Source organism: Physeter macrocephalus, chromosome 12, assembly GCF_002837175.3.
Source record: "Physeter macrocephalus isolate SW-GA chromosome 12, ASM283717v5, whole genome shotgun sequence".
Taxonomy (NCBI): domain Eukaryota; kingdom Metazoa; phylum Chordata; class Mammalia; order Artiodactyla; family Physeteridae; genus Physeter; species Physeter macrocephalus.
In genome coordinates this window covers 79,579,827-79,603,446 of record NC_041225.1, presented here as the reverse complement: position 1 = coordinate 79,603,446, position 23,620 = coordinate 79,579,827, and the positions used below count along the sequence as shown (strand labels likewise).

Here is a 23,620-nt window from a genome sequence, read left to right as displayed (position 1 = left end):
GGGAAGGACAATCAGCAGGGCGAGACATCCAGCCTCAGACTATACCAGTTTTAATTTTAATCAAGTTGGGCAGCCTCATTTGGTCTTAAGGAAGACAGTATATGTTTTCAAGCTTTGTTCATGAAATATACTGTTTGATTTCCCAATATATGTTAAGAAATGTCCATAATGTGTGTAAAGAGCCTAGAAGTTGTAGTAGCCAATAGGATCCCTGAGGCCTTAAGTGTTCAAAGTAGCCTTTTATAATTAGGGACTAGTCTCTGACAAGAGTGAAGTGGGCTCTTGGCTCCACTCAACCCCTGGAGCACAGTCCACCTGATTGCCTCTGGGTTGTTTTGCTGATGGCGGGGGGATAGTTGTTCAGCTACTCAGAAGGCGTATCTCACCCCTAGAGCTCCTCCCAGTCCTCCCCCTTTTTATAGCCGTCTATTCTGATTTGAGTGTAGTAGGGTGTGCTCTGAGGATGAAAATACCCATCCTAAGATCCCAGCTTCTGACACGAGCAAGAAGAGCTTGTTCATGCATCTCCGCTTTCCTGTTCATTTTAGCAATTGCTTCGTGGAAAAACAAAAAGAGAGATAAATGTTAGAAATTTTCCTTTAGCTTTATTGATTTACTTAGAAATATCATATGTTAATGTAAAGTTGTCTATGTTGTTCATCAAGTTTGGAACCCTTTAAAATAATTTTTATTTCTTTCCTCTCCCCTAATTAAAATGTGCATAACCATGTTGCTGTCAGGTGAGAAATCTTATGAAATGGATTTGACAGCCTTTCTTTTTTTTAAACATTCAGCTCTGTTCCTTGCGTTATTACAATAGGTGGGAGAGAAGACTCACATTTTATAATACCAACCAAGTGTACGACACGAGTGTCCTAGGGAACAGTTTTATTGTCAGGCGAGTGTCACAGCTTCTTAGGTAACAGCTGCTCCGGCCTGTTTCCCTTAAAAAAATTAGAAAGGGATATTAACTCAGATTAGAAAACCTTTAGACTTCTATTTGCTGGATTGTCCCCTTGAAAGCTTTTTTATTTAATTGAGAAGCTGAAATATAAATTTTACCCAGTTGCCATGTACTGAATTATTAATAATGAGATAGTATATATTTTGATATTTTAAAACTCAAATTTGTGTAGCAGATGATAGCTTTTGGCATATGCTATTTTAAACAGTGTTCCAATGACAGAATAAAAGTTACAACGCTACTTAGAAAAGCGCACACACACAAAGCAGATAAAAAACATATAAGGGGAGGTTGAAGATGTATACATATATACAGACATACAAATACATAAAGATTTTTTTCTGTCAAAAATTAAACTGACAGAAAATAATAAAAATAAAAGCATACTTCAAATTATCAGTAGCAAATTATACTAAAAGTTTGCCCTTGGTCAAAATATTTTACACTTTAGCTATTAAGAAAGATAAAAGTTACAACAGAAACCCTTAGAGGTTTCTTTTGCTGTGGTTCCTTGTTAGAGAACACTAGTAAAAGCATGCAGCTTTATTTTATATTTTGTTTATATAAAAAAAAACAAGACGACTTTGTCAATATTACAACAGAGATTTTTTAAATGTATAGATAAATATGGTATATAGGAGTGTGAACTTTAATTCACTTGTAGAATTTTTTAAAATTTTGTTGCTACAGAAATTTCATATTTACTGTAACGGCCTATCCTATAGGAGATAGCTGTAGTTGCAGTAGTTTCTTGCCAAAGGAGAGAGGGAGAGGGGACAGAGAGACGAGAGAGAGGTGTCTCTGATTGCTGAGTGCAAAGATCAGGTGTATGCTCAAGGCACCAGAGGGCAAGCTCCAGTTTTAAGTGAAAATGGCCTCGAAATAAGGGTAACACCTACTTTCATAGGTCTTTCCATTAATTAACACTGACCAGCAGAACACGAACATCTAAAAATGCAGTGGCCACTGCATATGCACAAATCATATATTTTCTACTGACTGTTAATAATTATTCCTTAAACAATTGACCGAAACCCCCAAGCTAGGACGCCTGCTTAAGAAATGTGTGGATATTTAATTTAGTTTCAATATTCTCTTTTTTTTTGCGGTACGCGGGCCTCTCACTGTTGTGGCCTCTCCCGTTCCGGAGCACAGGCTCCGGACGCGCGGGCTCAGTGGCCATGGCTCACGGGCCCAGCCGCTCCGCGGCATGTGGGATCTTCCCGGACCGGGGCACGAACCCGCGTCCCCTGCATCGGCAGGCGGACTCTCAACTACTGCGCCACCAAGGAAGCCCAGTTTCAATATTCTTGAAGGAAAGAGCAACTAACCAAAGTTAGCGTATCTTTTAAACGAAATTATTGTCTCCAATGGCCAGTGCGGTTGGTGTTAAAGGCAAACTTGTGCCCTCCGTGCAGATGCTGGGAAACCCTGTGAGCAGCACTGTCCCCTGGAGCGCCCATCACTCATTGTGTGGAGCAGTGTCTTTCTCCATGAGCACTGTGTGGCAGTTCATTCTTTGTATGAATCTGTGAATGGCATATGTCAGGCCAATAAGACGACATTCCTATTCTGGGTAATAAATAGACGCCTTGTTTTTTTTTTTGTTTTTTGTTTTTTTTTCCTTGAAGATCATGAGACAAACAAAACATGCTTGGCTGTCTAAAAATTTTCTTTGAAATACAAATAAAAATTTCAAAATAAAAACATCGCAATATCTTTGTAAACATATGATTCCTAATAGGACAAAACATGCGTATCATTTAAACAAGCACCACATACAGACAATGAAAACTCCCTTTTGGAAGGAAATTCTGCTGTCTTTGTGGTCTGAGGGCTCCTAAAGCTGGAAAGCCTCCTTCGTCTCTTCTCAAGATCTCCCGTCCCTTCTCTCAACTTAATTGGGAATCCCTGCCAGTATTCACTGAAGCAAACCCCACAATTTGATGTATCAATCTTGGCAACCTGGGAACACAGAAGCTGTATTCCGCACCAACTGCAGCTTTCAGTTCAGAATGGAGTCAGCATCTGCTCTCTTGTCTGGCCTCCTCTTACACTTGCACGCCGTGTGTCCAGAGCTGGCCCTTCCCCTAAGCAGGGACGGCAGAGGAGGGCTGAGTGTGCCCGTTCGGCGCCGCCCCGAGTGGAGTGAGCAATGCGGATGCGCGGGGTGGGGGCCGGAGGGAGGAGAGTGGAGGACAGCTCTGGAGCCGACCGTGCAGCTGCTACAGCAGGTCTGACTAGTTTTAGGTGCCCAAAGGCAGCTTTGTTTCTCTAGTAACTCCAGGTAGCAGCAAACCTCAGCTCTTAAAACGAATTCATGTCTGAATTACTATCTTTCTGTCCCTTTGCAAAAACCTGTAGCTTTGCAGAGTTGCTATTTAATTCTAAGCTTTTTTTCCTTTAAAAACCTTCATAGGTGGTTAACTGAGAGCAAGACGCTAAACCAGGCATTTTTGTGCTTCTAAGGAGTTTCATGTAGAAGAGTGAAGGGGAAGGAATTCTGGCTCTTCAGGACACACACACACACACACACGCACTCACTCACTCGTGTTTCTAGCTGTCTGTGTGAACCTGTTGAACAAAAGTAAAAAGTATTACTTGATCATGCCATGGTAAGAAAATTAAATAATGAAGCGTTACTTGCTGCAGATCAACCTTTAGCCCCTTGCTCTGCTCTCCTGGCTGACTGCTTATCATTCCACGCCAGCCGCAGCTCCCGGGCTTCAGGCAGGCCTGCTGGAGTACCCCACCCTGGTGTTTAGAAGTGTTGAGTTAAACTCAGCGAATCTGAAAGTCCCAAGGTCATCTCTGCACCAGAACAGTTTTGCATAAAATTCTAGCCACACCAATGAGATAACGAGGTGGTGACTGTTTTAATCTGATCCTCCCTTAGTGGTTACCCATTTTACAATAATACATGATACAGATTTGCTTTTCAGATTTCTTTCCTTTTTTGAGGAGGGAATCTCCATGTACGTGTGTACTTCTCTGTCTTCTCTGCTGTCATAGGAAACCCAACTGGCAGAGGAATTTGAGCACCGTGCGTAGTCTGTAGCTGATGAAGAAATTTTTGCGCTGCCTCCGTGCTTGTCACAAACCTGGTGATGGTCTTTTCTGAACAGTTTTTTAAACAGACTGCTTTTTAAAATATTTTTATTATGGCCAGAAATATAAAATAAAATAGATCTTACCTGGTGTTGGTTGTTTGCTGTCTAACAGTAGTTGGTTAACAAATTCAAAGCGTGGATTCCTCAAGTGGCACCTGCCTTCTTGCTTCTGAAGCCCCTAAAGATAGGCAGGATGTTCAGGGGTGGCAGTGGGGTGGGTTGGAGGCAGGTCTCCTTAAAGGTCCTTGAAGATCATAGAAGTTGAAGTTCTGACAGGTAGTTTCCTTAGAAAATAAATATTTATTACATTCAGTGTGGTGCTCTGATTAATTTTATTGTATTTGACTAAATGACTTTGTGTAAATAAAGTTCTGTGGGTCATTAATTATCAATACCCAGAAGTCCTTGGGAAGAAATACCTTTTATCTCAAAATAGCCCCCAAATAATTATTTTTAAAAATGAATGGCTGCCATCTTTACTATCATTCACTGCCCTCAAGCATAGTTTGTATCCTCATTTCCTTTTTCTACTTTGTGAATTATTCAAGTATATGATTTAAAGTTTAAATTGTCTTTGTAAAACCTTATCAGGAGCCTGCCTAGTTCTTAGAATTAACTAAAGTAAACATTCTGAATATGTATGTTGCTTATATGAAACAGATATTTACATAGTAGAATAGTTATCTCCTCCCCTTTACACATCTCTTAAGTATATGTCTTTTATCATGTACCTTAAATTTTTATACCCATATGTCATATTGTAAAAATGTGATAGTTTTCTTTTAAGGAATCCAGATTTAGACCATACAGTAGAGTGTTTAGATTTACTCAGTGAGTAAATAAGTAAATAAAGAATATTTATCTGGTTTTCCTCTTTAGATTGCATGTGAAAGTTAAAAGATGAAATATGTTCTGTATTTGTGAGGAATATAAAGCATGTCTTCTTTTAAGTGATTTTTCGCAGTAATAAAGCATTCCCAATTTGAAAACAAAGATTGAAAACTAATAATAACCTGTAAGAAACACTTTCATAAAAACACTTCCCAATGTAGCATACTTAGTTTTTGTTAGCTTTTATTCAGTGGCAAGTTAGTTGGCTAACAAAACTTAGATGGTAATCTTTTGTTTTAATTAAGATGCAATTTTATTTTTCACAGATTTGTTCTAGAAAATTATATTTACCTGTTTTAGTATGACTGTTTTATGTATCTGAAAGCGCTCTGTAAAACAACAACAACAAAAAACCCAAAACACTGCCACATACTTTTGGCAAAGCATTTGGTTTCTACCCTAAGCTTTTTCCCCCTGACCTTGTTTATTAAGGGTCTCTAGTGTGAGAGGAAAAACAAGGTATCTTTGGGGAAAAGATGATACAGGAGGGTTGACACCAGAATCCCATCCAGGCAATTACAAGTACTGGAGAAAAAAATATTTTCATTATGCATGGGAATGGGGGTGGAGTGAGGCTGGCTAGCCTTTACTGGCACATAATCTTAAGGGAAAGAAATTAAAATCTAAGAATTCCTTCCCTTAATGATAATGAGGCTTTAGATCCAGCATGCTAAAGATGTGTTCCTGACACCAAATTAGTGTGGACTAACATCATAATTTTAATGACTACAATAATATATTATTTATAAAAATAACATTATAATAGTTCATGTTTGCCAAGTTTCATATGGAAGGATTGGTGCTAATAGTTCGTGTCTTATGAACACTATTATTGACCATACAATATCATAGAACTTCAGCTTGTAATTTGAATAGGAAGAATTCCAGCAAGTTATACAATCAACTTGCTTCATTATCTCTTTAAGGTTACCTGAGTTACATTTTATGATTAAACGGCTCCTCCCCAATATTCTTTATGAAGTTTTCCCAAATAACTGCCTGAAGCCATTTCTGTTCAGTGTGGAGGTAATTTCCTGTTATTAAGAAGCAATAGCATTATTGAAGGCTTTTCTATCCTAGTAAAATTCCTACTGCTAACCTTGAGACTCACTGTGTGGTTGTGAGATCACCCTAGGATGCCCCCGCTGGAAATTCTGAACTGCTGGCTTCTCCCAGTCCACATCTTATCACTCGGGTTGTATGTTTGTTGTTGTGTGTTTGTTCGCACTTCAGGAGTCCTCCATGGATTTTTTAACCGTGGTTTTTGAAACATCAGTATTACTTATATACAGACAACAACCTTTTTTACATGTAGTATTTCCAGATTTTGAACCATAGCATAAAATAATTTAGTTTGGTCTTTGCAGGGCTCTTGGCTTGCTTAGCAGTGTCCTATGGAGACCTGAATTTGGGAACAATCTTGGAAATGTGTATACTTTGAGAGATCTCTAGTTAGAAATTGCAGTGAATAATCAGACTTCAGGAGTGCCTGTTGCTCTGCTGCGCCCCCTCGTGGTTAGATGTGATATGCTCTTTCAAAGCTTAAGAGGAGTCTCCACTTGTACTGGGCGTGCTTGTTTACATAGAGCATTTATAGCTTTCTTCTATGTAAAATAACCTATCAAATTAATGTAATAGTTCTCGCTAAGGGTGTAAATAGTTTATTGTGCTTATTTGATTTTTTAATTTGTAGAATTTTAAAAATATTTATTGGTGTGTGTGTGTGTGTGTGTGTGTTTTACCTTTTTCTTATGGAAAATTCCCAACACACTCAAAAGTAAAGAGAAGAGTACAATGCACCCCTTGTGCTTATCACCCGGCTTCAACAGTTATCAACATTTTGTCAATTTTGTTTCATCTTCACAGCCGTTTTCTTCTAGAACATTTTAAAGCAAATTCCAGGCATCGTATCATGTTATGTTTTTGTTACACTTAAGTTTAGAAACTATAATTCGGCTCAATCTTTTACTTTAGGTGTGCAGTGCTTTTAGCCAGAATTGTTAGGTAAAATAAGAGAATTGTTGGCATTCTCAGCATCTTTGGAAGAGGTGACTGGTGTCCCTAGCTTCCTAAGAGTTAGGTTTAAAACCTAAAATTCCCAGCTGGCGGAGGAACCAGTAAGACAGGATATTAGAAACATTTTCTAGTACTTAACAGTTACATTCTAAAAAGCCCATGTTTCTTTCCAGATGTTTATTAACAAGGCCGTAATTTATTCCAAAGAAATATTCACTTGAAACACTCTCTCCCAGAATTTGCCTACTAAATGAAGTTAGTTGTCAACATTTTTAAACGTCCTTTTCTTTTTCCAAGAGAAAATATGATGTTTGACAAACCAGCAGCGTCAGAAACCGTCTTCAATTTAACAGAAGTGTGTAAAAATCCTGAGAGGGAAAGCTAGAGTTTCTTAAAATGTAGACTTGAGGAAGACATCCCCAAACCGTAAAAGTTGTTGTTTTAATTGACTTCGAGGTTGCCTTCCTGGCTTAATTTCTGTCTGTCTCCCAGGCTTTAAGACGCTGTCAAGAAAGCAAGGAGGATTGTTCGCGGCGGTCCGGGTCCAAGTGCAGAGCCTGATCGCGGCTACACGGCCGTGCAGTGCCTGCGGCCGAGCCCGAGTCCCCCGCGCCGCCCGGAGAGCCCGGGGAGGCGCCGCGGCAAACAGTGGTGTCGGGTTACAGCTTCGGAGCCGCGCCGAGCGCGCCTAACTGGCTTGATCTAGTGACTGGCTTCATAATTACATTGCTGATTTGTTAGGGAAGGCTTTGTCTTACTTACCAATTAGCATGGATGTTACTGCAGGGACCTCATCCTGGATGAGCTTGGGTTAAAAAAAAAAAAAAAAAAGCCTCCCCGATCCGGGCAGCTTTAGGTGTTCAGTTACTAACCCTCCCTTGTCTTCTGGGAGTCCTCACCCTGTCTGTAAACACGCAGAGGCTTTCTCCCTGTTGGAATTTTTTTGTTTGTTTATCTTATTTTATTTATCTTTGGCTGCGTTGGGTCTTCATTGCGGCGAGTGGAAGCTACTCTTGGTTGCGGTGCGCGGGCTTCTCATTGCGGTGGCTTCTCTTGTTGCAGAGCACGGGCTCTAGGCGCGCGGGCTTCAGTACTTGTGGCCCATGGGCTTAGTTGCTCTGCGGCATGTGGGATCTTCCCAGGCCAGGGGTTGAACCCGTGTTCCCTGCATTGGCAGATGGATTCTTAACCACTGTGTCACAGGAAAGTCCTAGAATGCTTTTTCAATATACATTTATTGTTAAGGCCAACATTGGAGGAAGATTTATGAAATGTGGTCTTTGAACTATTCTTTTTGTTGTGTTTACATAATTTACGTAATTTGCCCACTGCGCCACCGGGGAAGCCCTCCCCGTTGGAATTTTGCCCGTGTTGCCGTTCCCTTAGGCCAGAGGCAATCACTTTGGGGTCTGCAGGAGTGCTGACCCACAGCGCCTCCTGGAGGCTCACCACCCCGGTTTTGGGGGAACTGTACGGGCTACAGCGCATGGCACACCCCCGCTGGGAGATCCTTGCAGGCTGACTCCCCGCTTTCTGTCAGCTCTCTCCCTGATCTGCCAGCACCACAGCCTAGCATGTCCCTTCAGGGTGGCCTTTCTGTTCTCCTGGTGGGTTCTGTTGTTACTTGGGGGAGGAGGAGTGTTAAAAGCATAGGTGTTATCAGATTTCTGAGTCCTGGGTGTTTTTTAAGGTGTAATATTTTAACAGTGTGGAAAGTTGTCTAAGCAAACCTGGCTTCCCCCCTCCCCACCCCCCGTAGAAGGGGGATGGGGCCTCTCCTTCCTTCCTGGGAGCTGCTGTGTGACTGTTTGACAGAAGGGCCTTTTCCCAGAGTTTGCCCACAGCTGGTGGGAGGTGTCCTGGTTAGAGCAGAGGCTCTCCATTTGGACCACCTCAGAAACAGGATCCAGAGTGCATTGTAAGGCAGGTGTATGGTATGGGGTGAGGAGGGGAGAGATGAGAATATTCTGTTGCAGAAGTTGTTTCACCAGCATTTCTGGCCAGCCTCTCTTCTGCTCTTGGAAGACTGTCACACACTCAGTAGTTTTGCCAGGGGCACTCCTTTCTTCTTCTACTGCCCCCAAAAGAAACTGAAAGAATGTGTTTCCACTTACAGGACTGGGTTTGGTGGCTCAGGATGTCAGAGTGAGGAAATAGCCTCTGCTAGCCTGTTTGAAGACACTCGTCACATGTCTTGTCTTAGCTTCTTTTTTCTTCAAACTGGCTAGATCCATGAGGAAAAATCATTCTGAATCATTGGCATTACCATAAATGCCTTGTTTTTATGATTTTTAGTGTCAGCATGGGCACTTCTGGACTCCTCAGCAACCAGTAATCACACCAGTGGCCACACAGGGTGGTGTAGTTGAAGAGATTGGGGACCCTCTGGATTAGGAGCCTTTCACTTGAGAGATGTTAACTTAGTGACGCAGGCATAAGTGTGCAGACTGGTGACTCATCCCAAAGCAGGCACCAGGGCCTTCACCCTGGTGAGGACGTAGAAGGAGACCAGTTCTCTGGGAGCCGGGGGCCCCACTAGTAACTACCCTTCCCCGACGGCAGACACCAGGGCTGAGTTTTGCCTCGTTAACTCACCGTTGAGACAATACGTCACTTAATCGTGAAGCCTGCTACACTCGAAAGCCCTGGATTTCTAGTTGTCACTTACTACTCCAAAAGGAAATTGGAACAAGCTTTGGAAAATGTACACAAAGTACAAACCATCGGGCCTTGAGGTGTTTTGGAGTAATGTCTTTGGGGATCTCCCCTGTCTGCCCCACCTCTCTGTGTGGACCAGCATCCCTCCGCCTGGTTGGATGAGCTGAGCTGGGAGCCATTTCCACTCCCTCCCCGGCCACTTGCCTCCGCTCTCAGCTGCCTCTTTGATCAGGTGGTCAGTCATACCTTCCCCAATCATTTCCTCCCTTCAGAAATTGGAACTAAGCTATCAATTTTGACCTTCTTTCAAATGCCTTTTGTAGCATTAATTCCCTTGGATACTGAGCTGGATGAGGTGGAGGGTTTTCCTTCTATCTGGGGTGATCACTGTTTGGGGAGATGAATTGAGTTAAAGCATAATACAGTCTTTTGCATCTTTTTTTGACCCGCAGCGAGTCAGAAAGACAGCCCTAGTGGTGCGCAGAGGAGGGTTCCCCATTTGGGCCTCTCACAAGGCCGAGCAGTGATGCTGCCGGCAGGGGCCACACAGCCCGCTCCGTGCACCTGTCAGTCAGCGGCCACCAGGCTCTGGGCCTCTAGGAAGCACTAGTGGCCACAGAGGGCTGCAGGTTAAAGCAGTAGATTTTGTTGTTGTTATTAGTCGGGGTGACAGAAGTGGTGGTTTGCAAAAGTAGATTTAATATTCTTAATTTAAAAATCATAACATTTATTTTGACAGTTCAGATAACATTAAAGGAGAGTGATTTAAAAATTTTTTCCAAGGCATAGCTTTTAAACAATTGAAAAACATTGAGTTTAAAAGAACATTTTTGATTGCTTGTGTTTTTTTTTTAATGTTTGCATTTTTTTTTCCCAATAATGCCTTAAAAAATATAAAAGCTACGAAATTCTCCCTTTTAACACATAGGTACAATTCCAGTTTCTCTTTGGACATTGGGCATAAGGCCTCACTGCCATTCACTCTGTGATCACAGCAAGAAGAATCTAGGCCCCAGTGAGCAGGTGGGATCTGATATATCAGTCTGAGAAGCTGAGCGTTATCATTAAAACTGAGCTGAAGACATCTTAATTCTGCATGTAGTCTTTCTTTTTTAATGTCAGTTGCCATCACCAAAACGCTGCTCATTCTTTTTTTTCTTACCTGCTTAGGCACAAGTAGGGAAGCCCTTTAGACTCAAGTTTAATTGAGTAAAGATATTCTCAGGCTTACATATGAAATAGCTGGATGGGGAAAAAAGGAAGTCATGGTTCTCAAAAAGAGGTCCGCAGACCAGCATCACCTGGAAACTTGATGGAAATGCACATCTTGGGCCTCCACACCAGACGGACTGAATGAGAATCTGGGATAGTGTGGGTGTGTTTGGTGGGGGGTAGCATTCTGTGTTAACTAGCCCCCTCGGTGAGTCTGATGCTCACCCAAGTTTGAGAACTAAAGATCGAGAGAGGCATCCCTGCCCACCCACTGTGCCTCGGGTACTGACAAATCTCCTTACCCAGGGCCTGCCCTGTACAGTTGTGCCCTCTGAGATTCGTTCAACCTTCCCCTTTGTCATACCCTCCCTCCATGCCAAGTTTACAGTCAGAGCCAAAGACACGCATCTCTGTCTTTGTTTTACAGTCCTTCTCTGGCTGTCCCTCAGTGTCTTTTCTCATTCTTTCCATTTACTATTCATCCAGTGACTATTTCTGGAGCATCTTCTGTGTATCAGGGACTGCCCTAACCTGAGGACACAGAGACGAACGGAACAGTCTGAAACCCTCAGAGGGCTTACCGTCTGGGGTGGGAAACCGACACTGAGAGACAGTCCTGCCTTAAACAGAAACCTCAGATGCTATCCCCAGAAGTCCCCTGGTCACCTCAGTCTGTACTAATCTCTCAGACTCCTTGCTGTGGGAGTCATTCAGAATCTGGAATTGCAAACTCCCAAATAGGTAATATCTTCTCCTGTTCCTCTGGTTCTTTCTCTTCTGAGGAATCTCCCAGTGACATGTTACTTTTGATTAGCTGCCCAAGCGGATTGTAGCTTTTGAGGGCAGGGTCCTTCCTAATGAAAGCGGCACAACTGAAAGCCAGGTTTAGTATCTGGAGAGTTTTATTCACTATTAAACTTCCTGGAAAACTCCGGCAGAGAAGTGTTCATTTGTATTGCTACCCTTGAGTTTTGGTCTCTATTTTCAACACTTAGATTGCTGCAGTTACTACTTGCCAAAATTTACGTTAAGCAAATCAGAATGCTAGGAGTTTCTTTCTAGCAAGCTTATTGGGGAGGGAGGGTGTTTTATCTGGAACCTTATATTAAGAGCCAGTGAATATTCAATAAAAGAGTGGCTGTGGTTAGTTTTAGGCCCCTCTGGGTGGGCAGGAAAGGGAGGGAGCACCCACCTTACTCCCCCACGTGGGGATCTCTAACCAGCCCTGAAGCTCAGGGCCCCTTTTGGGCCTTTGACTGAAAGACTGGGTAGAAGACATGAGCTTTGGGGGGCCTGGGTCTTCTCAAGCCAAGGGAGGAGGCAAAGTGGGGCACCAAGCCTCGGGGTGGCCTGGAAACCGACTTATCACAGGCCCCCTTTGGTGAACTACAGGCTACCACCCTGGTGTCCAGGTCCACCGCCAAGGGGCCTCTCGGGCAGGAACAGCAGACACCCCCTTCCCTCTTGTTAGCTTGAAGCCCCTAATGAGCTCCAGCCACTGCTCCATCCTCAGGCTGCAGCCAAGTGAGGCCTTTTAAAACGTCACCTGCCTCTCCAGTGGCCTGAAGAGCTATTGCTGTTGTCTTAGCGCCCAAGGAGAAGGCTTCAGGCAGCCTGGTTCATGCGAAGCTTGTCTTTTCTTTGAATTGTGTCTGCTCCAAGGTGTGGCGTTCACACAGCACCGAGTGAGGGTCCTTCTCACTTCCAGGAGCTGGAGGCCTCTTCTGAACGTGGGCAGACGGGACTCTCAACAGTGTGTTAAGCAAACTTTGGGAAAACTTTAATTTTTTACAAATTTTAAATAAAAAAAAATTTTTTTACGTTAACTTTCTAAGTAGGAATGTGGATTAGATTTTTACTATGTTGTTTTTCACTCCTTTCTGTAAAAATGTAGATAGACTTCAGATTACAAGTCAGGATTGTGTGCATTTTGCAATCTTACTGGGTGTGTAGAGCAGTGTTGCCTCATAAAATGAAATAGAAAAATGAAGGCAAACCTGCTTTGAGCCATACTCTATCATGAGTCCGTATTTACACATTTGAGAAGCATCCAAGATTCGATTCGTCTTGCCTATTCGCGCTCACAGATTTTGCTTACACGGGCCCTCCTCTGTCCCCTTCCAGAGAGCATTACGAATGTCTTACCAGGCTTTCCCTAAATCATTAAGATTATCACACAGCTATGACCAGCTAGATCATTCTAATTGGAAATTAGGCGCTTCTCATGTTGAAATCTCTCTGAAAAGTATCTCCATAGATCTCCCTCAGCAATGGGAATTCTGCTAAATGCCTATAGTACCACGTGCTTTTTAAATATTTCAGTACTTTGTGCTAGGTGATTATTTCTAGAGAAGTATGAGTTATTGAAAAAGCCCTGTTGTTTTTTTCCTGGCAACAAGTCTTTAAAAGACAGCTCTGCATGAATGACTAAAAGAAAGGAAAAGTCTATGTTGTCTTTTCTAAGTGTTACTTCTCCAGAAAACCAGTAAAAATTTAAAGTGGGGATGAGCTTACTAATTTGTTTTGAGGTGTGTATTTGGTTTACATTTTGGGACAGTGCTTCTCAAACTTTTTGTGATGAAGGACCATCTTGTTTGTGTTTTCCTCCTTTATAGACTGATACTTTAGTAAAACATGATAAAAATAATTACTAGAAAAATGAAATAAGAGTACAAAGATGTAAAAATTGAAGCCTCGTTTTAAAAAATTGTATTTACAGAGATATAATTGCTCTGTAAATCTTCTATAAAAGTTTCTAAACAATACAGTATCTCTACTTACCTCATCATGAACTAGTAACAGTTTACAGACTGGTTCCATCTATGGACCACACTTTGAGAAACACTGTTTTAGAGTGTGTGTGCATGTGCACTTGTGTACTCTGGCACACATTTGGATGTTTTGGGTACATTCAAATTATAGCATATAACGTAGATTATATAACAGCTTTATATGATAATTAAATGCATTTGGTGAGTTCTTTGGTAAAAATGGAGTTTTTCTAGAAGTGACGTTAAATGCTTAAATTGTAAACAAATACAAATGGCATATATGTGAATACAGTTATCTGTTTCAGAACACAGTTGTCCGGTAATACTTCTAATGCATAAAGTAGAAAGTGTTTTGTAATGTGAAATGAAGTCACCTCCTCTCTGATTCACACTCAAGTTTAAATGGGAGCAGATACTTTAGATAGGAAATGTTCTGTGCAAAGTGTATATACAAATCAGGCTTTTAGCACTGAACAGTAGGAAATGTTTCTGTCGTGTCAAGCATTAGATAAGGGAGTTGTTACTATCATACGTTCCTTGCCTCAGAGAACAGTTAATTATGGGACTGGTCTTTGGTCCTAGTGATAGACAGCCATTTTCTTAATGTTTACAAAGTGAGGGAAAGTGTTTCCTGCAAGCAACTCCACATTCTTTATGAGTGTTAACAAATTCTCAAGCTGATTCTGACTTGATGGCTTGCAGCTGTCTTCGTCCTTCTCTCCTGGAGACTGAGGCACATGAAGGCAGTCACCCGGAGTGGGACTTGTGCACCAGGCTCTGTGTCCACCTCCTGCATGTCTGTCTGCCTGGAGGGGCAGCGTGGCCTTCTTTTTACAAAGCCTTGGGAGGAAGTTCTGGGAAGTTTTATTATGGTTAGCCTTATTCCTTTAGGATGAGACTCCTAATTGAAAATGATAATGAGGTGTCCACGAAGATGTTCAGCCCCTTGAAGACCAGGCTTTATTCCTGTGCAGGACTACCCACTTTCTGGCAGAGTGCCCGAGACAGCGTAGATGCGGGATGAGTTAAAGGACTGAAGGGGGCCATTCAGTAAAAGGCAAGTCACCTTTAGAAGAAAAACTGGATAACTGCAAAGCACTTTCTTGTATGTGACGATATTGGAAAGAGTGAGTGGCCTTGAGGAGAGCATTAACACGTGCCTGTGGGTAAGTGGTGTAGAGGGGATAGCCTGGCTTGATTAGAAGCATGTTTGCTGGTCTGAACAACGGCATAGGGACAGCTTTCTTGATTCATTGGTTGGAAAGTGAGGTCTCTGAGTCAAAGGCTGGTGGACTTGTGATTGCTGTTTAGTTGGTAGAAGTTCTGAGATGAAGGACCACTCTCCTGAAGGCACAGACAGCTGAGGGTGTCTTCACTCAGGCCAGAGCACACAAGGAGTCCTCCGAGGCTGTGCGTGTCAGGCGAGGTAGGCAGGAGTTAAAATCCAACCCGTTCCCCAGTGCTCAAGGTCTGAGATAGGAGGTCATTGTTTCTTTGAAATCCCTGCTGGAATCACAGTAGGTATTGTTTTAAGAAATGTGTCGAGTACCCAAACAGCAATGCTTGTAATCAGAGCAAATTTCTTTAAAATCAGTCCAGTTGCACTCAGGCATGGCTGCACGCGATGCAATTGAGCCACGGGAAGACTTGGGCTGGGCAATCCACCTTCCTCCACTTGATTCTAGACGGAAAAGCAGCGGCAGCTCAATCACTGTGGTCGTTTAACACAGTCCAAGCACTTCGCCACATGTCACCAAACAGGCAGAAAGGCTCTATGTGTGATGAGGAAGGAAACGGCGTTTGGAAAGCACACGCAGTTCTACCAAAATTGTAGTCATTCCCTTTTCTCCAGCTGGGTTCTTTTCATCGTTCTAGGTGTGTTCAAGCTGTAATCTATGATACCTTTACCTGTTTAGGTCACAGCATTGTCAGTGCTTTCTTGGGCTTTAAAAATAGATCTGTTTGGGGGAGGGAAGTTGAACCTGCATGGTAACGCCATAGGCATGCGAACGCAAGCCCACGAGCACAAAGTCAAAATCACGGTTTCCATGGTAACGTTTAACTTGTCTGTGTTGTACACATTTCTCAAGAAATACATTCAACAGACTACCCAGTGATAAAAATTGCTCCACCGGCACACAAAGGTAGATTTCCCAATGAATTCCTCTGTTGTAACCAACCCTGGGCAGGGAACTCAAGTCCAAGTCCTGACCTCTGAATCCACGTCTTTTTTTTTACGGTGGAAATTCTTTTTTGTGGGATTGATTCCATCTCCTTCCTTTCTCCTTGGCAGATATATGTTGGGGAAAGGAGGAAAACGGAAGTTTGACGAGCATGAAGATGGGCTGGAAGGCAAAATCGTGTCCCCCTCCGACGGTCCGTCCAAGGTGTCTTACACCTTACAGCGCCAGACTATCTTCAACATTTCCCTTATGAAACTCTACAACCACAGGCCCCTCACAGAGCCCAGCTTGCAAAAGACCGTGCTCATCAACAACATGTTGAGGCGGATCCAGGAGGAGCTGAAGCAGGAGGGCAGCCTGAGGCCCGCGTTCCCCGCCTCTTCGCCGCCCGCCGACCCGCTGGGCTCCAGCTACCGGGAGGCGCCGTCAGCCTTCAGCCACCCCGCGCCCGCGCCCTGCGAGCTGGGCGGCGCTGCGCCCCTGGAGGCCTGCCTCACCCCCGCCTCACTGCTCGAGGACGACCAGGACACGTTTTGCACTTCCCCGGCCGCGCAGCCTGCGGCCCCCGCCAGACTCGCACCTCCTGCCCTCCCGCCGGAAAAGGACAGCTTCTCCTCCGCCCTGGACGAGATCGAGGAGCTCTGTCCCACATCTACCTCCACGGAGGCCGCGGAGGCCACCACCGACGACCCGAAAGGGGACTCCGGCGGGCCCGGCGCGCAGAGACCCGAGGGGATCCAGGACGGCCGGCCCGACGACCCGAAACTGATGGACTCCCTGCCCGGCAACTTTGAGATCACCACGTCCACGGGCTTCCTGACAGACTTGACCCTGGACGACATCCTGTTTGCCGACATTGACACGTCCATGTACGACTTTGACCCCTGCACGTCCGCATCGGGGACATCCTCAAAAATGTCCCCCGTGTCGGCCGACGACCTCCTCAAGACGCTGGCCCCCTACAGCAGCCAGCCCGTCGCCCCGAGCCAGCCTTTCAAGATGGACCTCACGGAGCTGGACCACATCATGGAGGTGCTGGTCGGGTCCTGAGCCCCGGGGCCTGTCGCCTGCACCCCGCACCCCGACAGCTCTCCGCACTGTGCATGTACCCTTGCTTGCCTTTTTCTGAGAAAAAGAACATTCTACAAAAGGATCACACTAGTTTTTGCTTTGAGCAGAGTTGGAGTGCCTTCATCCAAGTATGACCACTTTTAATATGCTTTTTTGAGTGGTTCCTCAGAGACCTAGTACCCGGGAATAGGAAAGAATACATTTGAAGACAATGTCGCTATGTGGAATGACAAAAATAAACAGTTCAAGTGAAGCACAAGGAATAAGTTGGAAAAGCTGTAAATTGCATGTGCATATTTGTCTATTTTTTCTATAAGTTTTATTGCAAGAGGTAAAAAAAGAAAATATATATATATATTATTTAGATAATCTCAGTACCTTTTCCGGCATTTTTGCCCTGTATAGGTTGACTTGGCAATTCAGCCTTTTTAGAGGCATTAACTACTCCTTGTAAGTGTTGCATTTACATGGCTGTTTAGAAACTGCTGCCCAAATTTATTTTATATTTTTGTACAGATTCCGCAGTTTATGATATTGTTTTTCTAAAAACAAATGCTGTTTATACATATGAGATAGCTATTTTGATAGGATTTGCTCACATAGTTCCTGCAAACTTCAGATGTACAAGTTGCACTTGTACTTTTATAGAGTTGTAATGTTTTATATGTGTTTGGTGCAAAGAGAAAATTGGATCAAATCAATCCGCAGTTGATGTCCCCAGATGCGCGCGCGCGCGCGCACACACTCACACGCACACGCACACACGCAGCGCTTTAAGAAGGGCCAGGAGATATCACACCCAAATTTCACAAGCACCGACCCCCTGGCATGAACACCCGCCAGCACTGTGACTTCCAAAGCCAGAGCCACGTCTGCTCATCAAACTTGCATTAAGCAGTTGGCGGGAGGTGGCCATGGAGCTCGGGGTTTAAGTGATGGTTCTCTTTAGCTCTCTCTCTCTGGAGGGGAAGGCTACCAAGTACTCATTGTATTTATGCCAAGTCTGCGCTTTTAATTGTTTTTATTTTTTTAAACAAAACCCCAGATCTTTCCCTTTTTGGCATAATTTTTATGAAGACCTGAAATTTTACACACGAACAAAATTTTATGAAAAGCAACTGACCTCTTCATGGAACTAAACCCTGTTGCGATGCTTAGGGCTCGTCAAGAAGGAACTCTCCCCCAGAAGGCATCCATCATGTCGCTCTGTTGTCTTTTCCTGCTTCCCTTCCTTAGAGCTTTCTTTCCCTCTGTTGCTAAGTGCTGAAAATGGCATCTTCACGATCACCACAGTGAGCCCAGCTCTCCTCGGCCCAGCCTAGGATGCACTCTTGTAACACGCATGGCTCCTGAACCTGGAGTTGGTCCCATTACGTCACGGCCTCCGATCTGGTTGCTTTCTTAAATCAACTGCTTTAACTACACTTTACAAGGCTGTTTTACCCAAATACACAGATAGGACTTTCTATGCATGTTCCCCTCCTCCCCCATTGCCATCCTCTCTCTGCCAGGAGAACTTGAGAACTAGCTTTTTATTCCTAGCGGTGTACATTTAATTTTAAAACGTTTGCAATGTATCATGCTTGTTGCCGAAATTGTTAATGGCCTTTCCGTTTCAGTTTTTTCTTTCTTCCAATGGTACTTTAGCTGGTTACAACCTATATTGTTGAAATGCAGGTGGCTTCTTTAGGAATAACTTTTATATTTATTTAAGAATTTTTAAATTATGGGATTTGTGTTGTTGTTGTTGTCTTTGTTGTTGGTCATTTGTCAATATTCAGTCACCAATTCTGCTCACTTCTTGCCATGGATAAAATTGAGTCTTTCTGGCCAATTAAAAAAGACAGCTTTATAAAATGGCACTTTAAACAAGCCATAGATAGTTTTATTTTTATAATACACATGGCAAAGCAAATACATTTTGATGAAGGAACTGCTCATCTAAGCAAAAGATTCGTGTATGATATGATTAAATCTTTCTATGTTCTGATTTACTCCCCCCCCCCCCGCCCCGCCCCTCCCCCCCAACTTGAATGCGTTTTTAAAGGCTAATTATCAACTCAGACGAGCAGTGAGAAACCGATCAAACTGCACTGTTCTCCAGCAAGCACCCTCCCTATGTTCTGATTTACTCCCCCCCCCCCGCCCCGCCCCTCCCCCCCAACTTGAATGCGTTTTTAAAGGCTAATTATCAACTCAGACGAGCAGTGAGAAACCGATCAAACTGCACTGTTCTCCAGCAAGCACCCTCCACCGGACACCTCTTACTACTGCAGATGTGTCATTCCCTTTGATAGGACCAGGGACCATGTAGTTAAGGTGAGGGTTGTTGTAGATGCTTCCGGTGTCACCGTGCCTGTCCATTTGAAGGGCTTCCTTTTCCTGTAGAGAACGAGTCCGCCCAGACTCCATGCTTCTGCTAACTCAAGGACCTGGCAGACTCTCCACATGCCGCCCGCGTACACATACGTGTACATGCACAATAGTGTTGATTATTCCGGACAATAACAGGGTAAGGCGGCTGATTTGCCATTGTTAAAAACTGATTGATAGTAACTTAGAACAACTGTACTTCGGTTGGATTAGCAAATCGTGTGTTTAAACAAATCCCATATGTTGGGCAGCAGTTCAAATAAGCACAGCGAAGTGTTGCCCACACGTGGTTCTCTGACTCTCCCGCATTTGTAAGGCTGGGCTTCAGGATCAAAAACAAAAACCCCCAACAGCAGCGCTCAAATGCTTTTTAATTCTCTGGACGCCCTCACCGTAAATTCTTGATATTCAAGGTCTAATGAGGAAGACGTGGGGAATTAGTGGCCCTTTGTCAAAAGAACAAAACCATCAAGTGTTCCAGTTATCTTTGTGTCTTATTTTTACAAAGTGATGTCCCGATAGGGAAGAACGTGAGCCTGTGTGTGATCTCCAAGTCCCAGCTTGAGTGTGGGACGTGCTTCCAGATGCCACCCGGCAGCAGTGCCTTCCCGTTTCTAAAGGACATCCTGTGGCATTCAGAGTCAGGCAGGCAGTTTGAGGTGCCTTTACGAGAGAGACAGAAGAGACATGCTGGGTGGGGCTGGGAGAGGACAATTATTGACAGTGATGTGCAATGAAGTGACAAGATGAGAGCAGAATAATAAGAGCTTTGAATTTGAAGTGATTTTTTTCCATAAGTTATTTATTCCTTTTTTTCTGTGTAAATATATTTATTTTACTGTGGAGCTCTAACAACATCTGGATCGTAACATGTGCAGAATGTATGTAGGCATTTATTCTCCTGTAGGAATGTCAATCTGTATTAAAAGGGGGTCCGAGCCAGACCCCTGGGTCTTCTCATCGTATGCACAGTCCACATTCATTTTTACTCTCTCCTCCAATATGGGTCGATTTGAAATATGCAAAAGGTATGGATGAGGAATGTTTTAATACCTCCAAATTTTTAAGAAAATCAAGCATCAAAGGGTTGATATTTTTTAAAGTTTTTTTAGTCGCACTTTCTCTCTTTATGACAGAAGGGGCATCCACACCGACGCCCTCGCTCACACCAAAGGGTGAGAACGAGCCTCCACCGGAGTGTCTTTCTCAATTGTGCTGTTTATTGCCATAGCCCCTTGGAGTGTCCCAGCTGCCCTGAGATCGATCAAGGACATTTCTTAAATAAATAAACTCCAAAGAGCCAAAGTGTCAACTTACGGATCATTTTTAAAGCTTAAATTTATTAACCACCTTTGTGGTAAACAATGAATTATGAATCCGCAGGGCAGCCTTCTCAAATGACAGGTGCAAAAAAAATAATAATAATAAGAGAGAGAGAGAGAGACTCTACTTTGTGCAGCGATTGTTATTCTCTGTATGAATTGTCTTAATTTCAAAATCTTGCTGTTACAAATTGGACCTTTATATGCTTTCTGAAAATGATTGAAAAGAGCATATTTAACCTGTTTCGGCTGGAAATGGTTGACTTCCAGTAACTGCCAATGGCAGTGAGGTGTGTGCGTCCTGCTTATGTACAGTTGTTTTCAGGGCTTCTAAGAACGAGTCTGAATGGTTCTTGAAAATCAGCCAGGATCAAATGCTCTTGCAAACAAAGCCAATAAAAATTTTGGACGTCTTTTGGGGATAACAAGTTTGGAAGGGAAGTCGGTCCATACGAGCAAACAACCAAGATTTGGAAAAGATGTACATAGTGACATGTTTGGTGCATGGTTTTTGAGGAGGGCTTTTGTCAAACAGGAGGTGTAACCTTTCCCCCACAGACCTGAGAGCTGTGCCTTTTCTATGCAATATTACTAGACGTTACATCGGAACCCAGATGGTTGTATTCACATGTAGGTTTGGGCTGTAATCTAAACAATTGGACAGATTAAATGTACATGGAAATGAGCAGTCTTACTTTTGTAGTTTTATATTATACAATAAACAGTTAAAAGATGAGAGAGGCGTGTTTGCAGTTTCTTTCTGCCCAGAGCACAGCCAGCTCATGTGTCACCGTCTGCCCACATCAGGGAACGGTCTGCCCGCGGCTTCTGCTGGAGTTGGTGCTGTCACCCGCCCCCTGTCTCTCGCTCTCAGGAGCACTCTTCTCTCTCGGTTCTCCCCCTGCCTCTTGGGCCCTTCTCGGACCTCCTCCCCCAACTCTCACTAAACATTGGGTTTTTTTTTTCCAGCTCTTTGCTGAGCCTCCACTCCTGCTTGCTTTCCCGAGGGTTCCTAATCCACTCAGGACTCTGAAAACGTATTTCCAGCTCCTGCCTCTCTCCCAGGCTCTGGACTTGGTATCCGCCAAGCTTTGCCGTCTCACGCTCAGTGGGTCTAAACCAGCCTCGTTCCCCCCACGGGGCTGGTCCTTCCCCTTTGGGCCTCTCTTTGGCCTCATCACCCTTCTCCCAGGTGTGATTCTGCCGCCCCCTTTCCGAACTTAACCACAGCTTCCACAGCTCGGACCCTCTTCCCCCCTCGCCTCCAGTTATTGCATCTGCTTCCTATCTGCTCTTCACTGCCACCTGCTTGTTTCTCTAACATCCTTGTTGCCCCCCGCTGGTATTCCACAGCACCGGTGGTTCACGAATTTGTTGCACATCCCCCGGCAGCCCACCCCCCATTTCCACAGTGCGGCTCCCCACCCCTCCCACCATCTTCCACAGGGTCGTGGAGGAGATCCTGTGGAGTCTCCTTGACAGTGAGGCCGTCTTTGAGGCCATCGTGTGATCTAGCCTCACCTGCTCCAAGCAGTTCTGGGCCACGATACTAGCTGGTGAGGGAATGGGGCTGGAAAATGAGGGTTCTGTTCAATCAGCAGTGGAATATGGTGGCGGGGGGGGGGAGGTATTATAGGTTGAATTGTGTCCTCCAAAAAAGATCTGTTGAAGGGCTAACCCCCAAGACCTCAGGATGTGACCTTAATTCAGAAATAAGGTCTTTACAGAGAAATTAAAATGAGGTTACTCGGGTGGGTCTTAATCCAATGACTAGTGTCCTTATAAAAAATAAAAAGGCGGTGGGGGAGATTTTGACACCTACAAGCACAGAGAACACCATGTGAAGGTGAAGGCAGAGATCAGGGTAATATGTCTACATGCCAAGGAACCCCAAAGACTGCCAGCAAACCACCAGAAGCTGGGGGAGCAACATGAACAGATTTCTTCCTCACTCACAGCCCTCAGAAGGCACCAACCCTGCTGACACCTCTGTTTCCGACTTTTGGCCTCCAGAACAATCTATTTCTATAGCTTAAGTCGCTCTGTGGTACTTTGTTACGGCAGCGCTAGCAGACTAACACAGGGGAGAATAGGCTGAGCTCAATCCAGACGTCCCGATGGAGATGCTCATTAGGCCGCTAGAAATAAGAGGCTGTTGCTCAGTGGAGAGGTTTGACTCTGGAATATGAGCATCTGCTATTAATTAGAGATAGAGCTTTGGCGACTCGTTCAACCTCTCTGTGCTTGTGAGGACGAGATACAGTCATGGCTCCTAAATCTCTTTCAACATGTTGACGGTGCAATAAAAGTGCAAGCTGTGGATGTGATCTCTCCTCACATGCCTCCAACTGCACCTAGTAAATAGTAGGCACTCAAAACATTTGTTTAATTAAAAACAAAACAAACAAACAAAAAACACCCTGTGGCTCCTCCTTCTCTACAGCAGGAGAGAAGCCCAGAGCGTGGTCTTCCTTGTTTGGGTCCCAGGCCCACTCCCGTCCGGCCCTCTGGACGCCCCCATTGCCAGCACACTGCATGCCCTTGCTTGTGCCCGCAGTTCAGCTTGTAGATATTCTACCCATCACTCCCAGGCCGAGCTCAAGTGTCTGTCCATGAAGCCCCCCTCCTCTTCCGGAGGGCTCTGCCTCTGCAAAGGCGCTTAGCAAGCCTTGCCATGTCTCTGGCTAGCTGTGCAACTTTGTTTCCTGTGCTACCTCCCTACTGCTGCTCTTCAGAGAGCAGTTCAAAGAGATTTAGGAGCCATGACTTTATCTCGTGATGTTCATCTTTGTCAGAGGTCGGCAAACCTCGGCCCTTGGGCCAAAATCCTGCCCACTGCCTGTTTGTGTGAATTTTATTAGAACACGGCCGCATTCATTTATGTGTGTATTATCTATGGCTGCTGTCCTACTACAGTGACACAGAGGCCATAAGGCCCTCAAAGTCTAAAATGTTTGCTCTTTGGCCTTTAGCAGAAACAGTTTACCAAACCTTGATCTTTGCAAACCATGCAATGCTTAGAACAAGGTCTGGCCATAGTTGAGACCAG

At 44.2% G+C, this 23,620-nt stretch overlaps 1 protein-coding gene across 3 annotated transcripts in view; it reads left to right on the top strand.

Moving 5' to 3' along the window:
* Nucleotides 1–18,986, top strand: part of SERTAD2 (SERTA domain containing 2) — a 112,572-nt gene extending 93,586 nt beyond the window's left edge. For all 3 annotated transcript variants that reach the window (XM_007124898.4, XM_055089209.1, XM_007124897.4), the window contains one exon: nt 15,916–18,986. In XM_007124898.4, the coding sequence (XP_007124960.1) occupies nt 15,920–16,855 (936 nt within the window). In that variant the 5' untranslated portion in view covers nt 15,916–15,919 and the 3' untranslated portion in view covers nt 16,856–18,986. The remainder of the gene's footprint in view (nt 1–15,915) is intronic.
* Nucleotides 18,987–23,620: the final 4,634 nt, after the last annotated feature.